This window comes from Ursus arctos, unplaced genomic scaffold (genome assembly GCF_023065955.2).
Source record: "Ursus arctos isolate Adak ecotype North America unplaced genomic scaffold, UrsArc2.0 scaffold_8, whole genome shotgun sequence".
Taxonomy (NCBI): domain Eukaryota; kingdom Metazoa; phylum Chordata; class Mammalia; order Carnivora; family Ursidae; genus Ursus; species Ursus arctos.
Genome location: NW_026623100.1, coordinates 63,603,800 through 63,611,476, shown reverse-complemented (window position 1 = coordinate 63,611,476; position 7,677 = coordinate 63,603,800). Strand labels below are relative to the sequence as shown.

The window sequence follows — 7,677 nt, the reverse complement described above, 5'->3', positions numbered from 1 at the left end:
TCCCTTACTTGTAAAATAAATATGTCAGTTGGGTTCAGGACAATGAAAAGAAGAAAATAAACATTAACCGCAGTCTTGCTACCCAGAGATGATCATTGTTAACATGTTGGCCTTTTTACATATGCACGTGCTTATGAATGTGCCATCTGTGGCCTGGTTGTTTTCATTTACTCTCCGGGTCCCTTACAACTTTATTAAGTCATTCGAAAGTGCCCAAGTCCCTCATGCCAGCCGAATTAGCCTCCCAGGCTGTTAGTCGCCTAGCTTGCTGCTCACGAGTCAAGAACAAGGAACCCACCTTTCACTTCCTAATTAGAGCAGAAAGCCTCTGGAGCTGACACCCCAGCAGGCACAATGACAAGTAAGGTAGATCGCGCCCTGTCAATCCAGCCGGCGAGTTTCTCCAAGGGCCTGGGAATTATCAGGTGTTCTGGAATAAGATACTGCCCGTCCTTTCAGCCCTCGCCATCCAGCAGGGAAGGTTGAGGCCAGGTGTCCAGCCCTCCAGGATCTGATTGACAGGTGAAGGGATATTAGGGGACCCAAGTGGCGGGGGAGTTCCCTTGCAGAAGATCAAAGCATTCCAAAAGAGTTGGCCCCCACTGACTTAGAGACTGTCACAGCTCTGCCTCAGTTTGGCCCTATTTTCCTTTAAATGGTAGAAAAAAAGATGCCGTGGTATATTTGGGGGGTTTGGAAGACGGAATGTAGTTTAGACTCTGAAGCACGAATCCAGCTGTCGCTGCTTGCCTGATGTCTCAACTTGCTGCCACCATTTGGTCCCTCACCCACGTGCTCACAAGTCCCAACTGCCCCTCATCAGCAGAGAGTGACCAGGAGTCCCACCAGCCAGAGCTGCCACAGAAGGCAGGGCGGTAAGGGCGGGTTTCGCACCTGAATGTCCCCAGAGGCAGAACTCCCACGTAGCTGCCGGTGCATCCGGCCCACCTACCGCACGGGGAAAGTGGGGGTGTGGAGGGCCAGACCTGGGAGCTCAGCGGGGTGGCCGAGCCAACAGAGGAGAGTCTGCCGAGGAGAAGGAGCTCCAGGGACACCCAGGCCAGTGCGGTGTTACATTGGGCTTGGCCCCCAACTTCCTCTGGCTCAGCCCACCTGTCCTTCTATCCCAGAACCTCTGAGCTCTTCAAATCTAGCCATGCCCTCGCCCACCGTGGCCTTTTTGCAGATGGGAAAACTGAGTCTCGGGGAGGTACACAAGACTTTCCCAAGGTTACACGATCAGTATGTGGCAGAGTCCCTTTGAACACAGGCACCCACAGCCTGTGCCTTCTGTTCTGACCCCACTGGAAACCAAGAGAGGGTTTCTGCTCTAATTAGCAAGGACAGACGAGGCTCACGGCAGACCTAAAACAAAATGACAAGAAGGTGTGTGTGAAAAGCTCCACGGTCACATCTGATCACAAAGGAGTAACACAGTGCCAATACTTCTACTTTGGAAAGCAGTTCTCTTTCAGAGACCTAGCGCCAGGTATCGTGTTTTGTCATTTGCTCTCACAGACCCTCCTGCCGTGAGGGAGGGAAAGTGCCTTCCATCCCCCGCCGCCCACGCGCACGCACACTCACAGGCAGGTGCACACACTGTCCCTGTCGTCTACAGCTGGCCTCCGAGCTTCCTGTTTTCTCCCCACATGTGGGAAGGAGCTCCTCCTCCAAGTTGTCAGGACTTAGAAAAGGAAGCTCATTAGCTGGGGTTGAGGATGAAGCCCGAGTCACACATGACTCACGTGGCCGCCCAGGCGGACAAAGCCAAGAGACTGGTCTCCTGACTTCCCGGCCAGCTCTGCCACCGCCGCCCTGTCTGCTGCCTGCACTGTGCCAGCACGTTCTGCTCCCACAGGCCCCAGGCGCTTCTGCATGGGGGCAACAGGAAAGGAGGCCCGGGGTGGGGGGATGCATCTCCTTCCCATGACACTCTCCCGGCTCTGCCCTCTCCTCTCACGGGAGCAAGACACAACTTAACTGCTCCTGACAGCGCTATTTTTAGCGGTCCTCTGGCTGTCAGCTCTGGGACGTGTGTTCCCTGGAGCTTTCCCGCCCTGCTGTCACTCTCAGGAGGAAGAAAGGGGGCTGGGAGGCAGCCTTCCCCGGGTCCCATCCCAGCACACTTTCCCTAACGAGTCGATGGCGCACGACAGTGAAAACCTTGGTGTTTGAAAGCTCTAGTTCAAATCTCAGCAGCTTCAGTTTACCGTGAGACCTTGAGTAGCTTGCTTAGCTGCTCCCAGACTCAGTTTCCCCTTCACGCATGTAAGGCACTTAGCACTGATGCTAGCTTTTAGCTCCATTCGCTTCCAGGGGCCCACTTGGAGGCTGACTTTGCGGGTGATGGTTGAGAAGGGCGTGCTTTGGAATAGCGACGGCCACCCTGGCGGCTCAGCCCGTGGGGGTCGGACTTTACGGGTCCCCTCCAGCCGGCAGGGCCACAGCCTCAAAGCAGCTCTCTCTTTAGTCCTTTCAGACATCATCAGATATTTCAACCCCTCTGTTCTGACGCCCCTATGCGTCCCTGGGAAGAGAGCGGTACCCCACAGTGGTGTTGAGTAAGTCCCGTTTCTGGCTTTCCCTGGGGCCGCGTCCTCCTGCCTGTCTTGGGCACCTGGGCGAGTTGCGGGGTGGGTGTGGGCAGAGTCAAAGAGGCTTAGAAAGAAAGGTCTGTATTGAATCAAAGTCAGAATGTGTCTCCTGCATGGACTACAGTCTGCCTGATGGGCTTTGTTTTAAAAATCAGGTCAGTGTCTGCCCGGCGGAAGCCAGGGGCGAGAGTGTGGCCTCAGGCTCTGAGACGGGCCCCTGTGCTAGGGCCAGGGGCAAGCTTCCGGCCCTCAGCGAAGTTCTCGCCAACTGATTTTTCTCTCTGCCCCCTCCCTCTGTGCAGAGACTGGCGGGCGCAGGCCGAAGAACTGGTGAGGAGCATGAAAGAGGACCAGGTGAGGACCCGTCTCATGGAGCCTAGGGCTGCCCATGTCTCATCGAGGTGATCAGGCCAAATGCACAGAGGGGGGAGGGTGACCCTGCTGCCACCGTGCCCTGAACCCAGCAAGCGGTGCGGCCGGGACCCTCCAAAGATGCCCTTCCTGTGGCCAGTCTCTGGAGTCCACTAAAACACAGGGCCACTCCTTATGTTCATAGCGTAGGGCTATCCGACATCAGTGGATGAAAATGACTTCACACTTACGGAGATAGTGGAGAGCTTGGGTTCCAGGGGGAGACGGTGTGAGTGAGAATCCTGAATTCTTGGCCTATTAGCTGTGTGATGTTGGGTAAGATACTTAACCTCACTAAGCCTCAGTTTCCCCATTTATGAAATGGGCGTAATAAAAGAGCCTGCAGCACAGGCTTAGGGAGGATTCAATGGGGGTGTCAGATGTGCCCGGCACAGACTCATGCTCAGTGAAAGCCTGTAGTTGTCAATGTCATTGGGGGTGATGATTGCTGTTATTACCATATTCGCTTTAGTTGTTGGGTGGAAGTCATGTGACATAGAGGCTGGGGTCTCGGTACCTGCAAACCTAGCAGTTCAGACACTCTTTACTGGGTAACTCATATAAGTTTGCAACAAGCATCCTCTGATCTTTTGTGCCCTCCTTATGGGCAAGTACCAAATCAAGACAAGCTTGGCTCCCCAGCTGGCAGTCACCGGGGCCCCGAGCCTGGACCCCTGGAGCCAGGGGACGATGCCATCTCAGCCAGCTGTGCATTCATTACAGAGTTCGGGGGTTAAACCTAGGTCCTTCCAAGCTCTACAGGAACAGTGCCAGGTGGAGGAGCTATGCTTCTTCTACCAGGAGAATCCCAGAATTTCTGGAGTAGTCCTAACCTTCTGGAGAATGGTTAGGAGGTCCTGAAGCCAATCCCATAATTTTACAGATGAAGAAACTGAAGTCCCAAGAAGTCCTGGGACCTGCCCAAGTCCATACAGCTAGTTAGAGCTAAAATCTGAAGTGTCGCAGCCACAGTCCAGGGTTCCTTGAGTGCGCTGCACTGCCTCTTAAAACACAAAATGAAGGTTTATTGTTTGTTCTGCAATTAATACGTGGTCATTAGAGAAAAATCAGAAAACACAGATAAACAAAAGGAATATTAAAACCATCCTTCAACTTGAGACTCAGAGAGCATTACTGTTAACAACTGGGTGTATATTCCCTTCCATGTTTTTTCTAAGCACATATATCTGTATATGTTTTATTAAACAAGCATGTTACTAGATGTAGATACTTTCTGTAACCTCTTTTCCATGTAATATTTCCCATGACAATAATTACATTTTCCAGCCTCCTTTTAATGGCTACATCTTATGAGTGTTCTGCAATTTACACAACAGTCCCCTATTTTAAACATTTATGTTGTTTCCAATTTTTCACGCTTATAAACAAGGCTTCATCCTTGCAACTAAATCTCTCATGTATCCTAGTTTCCTTAAAATACATGTTGGGAAATGGAATTATTAGATCAAGGGGTGTGCCCTTAAAACTAGTTTTTGATACATTTTGCCAAATTGCCTTTTAGTACAGTTACACAACTTTAGATTCCTATCATGTGCTGCTTTTGAAAAAAAAAATCATAAATATGATTTCATGAGCATGGGCCATAAAATCGAACAACTTGAAAACAGTTCTTTTGATGCCAGGTCTCACCACTCTCTCTTTTTATGCTCTTGCCCTTTTTTTTTCAGGAACTTGACTTTCAAAATGACTGGAAGCTCATCAATGTGTTTTTCAACTCAAGCCAGGATTACGTCTGTCCCTCCGCCCAACAGGTAAACTGCAGGCTGGGAGGCAGAGGGTTGCGGGTGCGAGGATGAGGGCAGTGGGAATGACCCTCAGCCCAGCTGGTCTACACCTGTCAGGCTAGTAGCTATTTCAGAACTTGGGCAAACAGATAGATAATTAACGGGTGTCGATATCAAAGGGCTCAAGGAGCCGTATACAGGAGGAGTGTTTTTAACATACCGTCCTTCATATCAAGAAAAGGAAATTGAGGTGTAGAGAGGCTGAGTCAATGATCATTCTGTGACTAAGGAAAATCAGCTTCCTAATTAAAAATCATTTGCCTCTTGTGGCTCTGATTGTGCTTAAGCACTGAATTTGGGAAATAAAGCGGGATATGTGTGCTCTTATCACCTGTTGGCCCATGGCCTCTCATGATAAGGGGAAGCTAGTTCATGTAGGTAGATGGTAACTTCCGGGCTCTTTGGCGTTCCTGGGAACAGGACAAAAAATGTGTGGCTGTGCTTTTTATTTATGTAGGTGACTGTCTATGATTTAAGTCTTTGTTGGAGGTGGGTCCCGGTTAGGATCAATGGAAAGTACAAGGGGTGGCTTAGATACCCAGGCTACGGTGACATAAATGGCGCACAGACTCTTCTTCTGGAACTGAAGCCTTAGGCACTAAGCCCCTTGCAGCAGACCAACTACCTGCCCACTGTGCATTCAGCCACCACCCAGAGCTGCCACCAGACCATGGCATGGGCATGCGTGGGGTTTCTTGAGGTGCTGTCCTTTTTCCTGTGGCCCTTTCCCATAACACATGCTCTTGCCTTCCTCCAAATGTCCCATGCTCCTGCTGACTCCTAGCCCACCATCAACTCCCTCCCCTTCTTCCGTTACTGATGTTGGGCCCTGAGAGAGTGTTGATGGAGGCCCACCTTCCCTGACCAGCTTTCGTGGAACCATATTCCTGCAGATCTCCTGGGTTTGTAGCACATAGATCTTTAAGGCTTATTTTTCTACTTTACTCCCTGTTTTCTCCAGCACCAAGAGAAATTTCTGTGCCCCGTTTATTCTCTGCTCTGGTCATTATACACACCAACATTTATTCACGAATTTATGCATTCATGCATTGAAGTGCTCAAACGAGCATCTAGGCATTAATGCATTCCTCTGCATATCCACTCATCCATCCATCCATCCATCCATCCACCGTCCATCCATTCATCCATCCATAAGTTACCTTGTCATGCACAGATCCACCCTCTCTTCTTACATGCAGGCATGTGCTATTGTATTCATAATGAGTTTGTCTGTGTCAGCATTGGTTTGATTTTTTTTTAATGTTTGAATGCATTCATTGATGCTTACACTCATTCGTGATTCCTTAAAGATAAATACACATTACTTGCATTCAAGCATTCCTATGTGGATTCTTGTCCTTTCATGTGTGTGTGCTTTTAAGCGTTCTCGCCTTCACAGCGCATTTCTGTGTGTACGTATCCATTACGCACGATTCATTTTTATTTTTAGTTGGACAAACAATGCATGAATACTTTTGCCTTTAAAAAAAACTGAAACATTAGAGTCAAAGCTAAAATATCCTTTTGCCCCCACCTCGACTGAGGGGTTTCTACAGCAGGGCTTGCTCTCGGGGTCAAACCACACAGGGATCCCCCGGGGTCCCTAGGGAAGACGGATGCCCTGAATGTGGTAAAGATGGGCAGCAAGGACCTTTCTAGGCAGAGTTGCCAAGACTCCTCAGAAGGGGAAGTGAGATGCTGAATGTCATGCTTGAGGAGGGGCTCGCTGAGACTGCAGGAAACAGACAAAAGACTACCTCTGGCTATGGCGACAGAGCAGACTGAGCAGGCCTGGAGAGGACAACTGTGCATCCAAGCCGGGAGGCGGGAGTGGGAGCTCCCCTTCAGGGCTCTTCCAGCCTCGGTGATTGACAGCTGTCTCCAGAGTCCCTGCCTGTGTCCCCCCAGGAGATAGAAAGGCAACTGGGCCTCCCGTGTCTTCCTGTCTGAGCCAAGTCGCCTCAGGGGACAGCTGGTTTGTGGGCTGCTCAGGAGTTCGTCTTGTTGTAAAGTTTATTATTAGTTTCCTTCTTTCTTTTTTTACTCTAAAAAGGTAAACCAGGGTGATTTTTGAGGTCCTCTCCTTTGTTTATTTATTTTCATGACCAAAAAAGAATTGGGTGGGTAGGAGGTGTCTTTAAATACTCAGTAACAGGAGCCGGCTCAGATTCTCTCCCTGAGCCCTTTCCTCCATGGTAGCCCAAGTGGCAGGGGGAGGTCTGATCAAAAGGGGGCATGTTGTCAAAGTTTTGAGGCCCATCCGGGTCCTTAAATTCAGGGGTAATTGTGTTCCTTCTTTGGACCTGATTTTCTTCAGATAAACGTGATTCCATCAGCCTTTGGGAGTAGTCAGGGGTTCCCTCCCTCCTTGTGAGCTTTGGACCGGCCCTGACCTTGGTTTGCCCTTCCCTGACATGGAACGTCCCATTTGGGAGAGTCTGGTTTTTCCTGGTGAATGATGGGTTGGGGAAGTCAGAGAATGGACAAAAATCTGGGACCAGACTTCGAAAGGCTAATGGAATCACTTTTATCTGAAGAAAATCAGGTCCAAAGGGGGAACTCAATTACGCCTGGATTTAAGGACTCAGATAGGGGGTGGGAGAGAAGGGGACAGGCCGGCAGGAGTGTCCCACGTGCCCACCCCCACCTGCACTCAGCACGTTTCTCCTTTCCCAGCAGAGGCACGCGGCAGGAGACCTGCACCTGCTAGACGGGGCTCTGGACTACCTGCAACAGGAGGTGAGATGTGCGGCCCCCAGTGCCCGGGGACCACAGGCCCTGAGCGGCCCTTCCCCGCCGACATCTTGGGCTGTGAGGAGGAAACTGCCCTTCCAGGGGTTGATGGGGCAGGTTCCAGTTTATTCTCA

At 50.5% G+C, this 7,677-nt stretch overlaps 1 protein-coding gene across 1 annotated transcript in view; it reads left to right on the top strand.

The window, feature by feature from the left end:
- Positions 1-2,346: 2,346 nt before the first annotated feature.
- The window catches only part of PLB1 (phospholipase B1), an 88,381-nt gene continuing 83,050 nt past the window's right edge, over positions 2,347-7,677 (top strand). Inside the window, exons 1-4 of the mRNA XM_044389961.3 lie at positions 2,347-2,561; positions 2,897-2,948; positions 4,694-4,777; positions 7,487-7,549. Coding sequence (XP_044245896.3) covers positions 2,347-2,561; positions 2,897-2,948; positions 4,694-4,777; positions 7,487-7,549 — 414 coding nt within the window. The remainder of the gene's footprint in view (positions 2,562-2,896; positions 2,949-4,693; positions 4,778-7,486; positions 7,550-7,677) is intronic.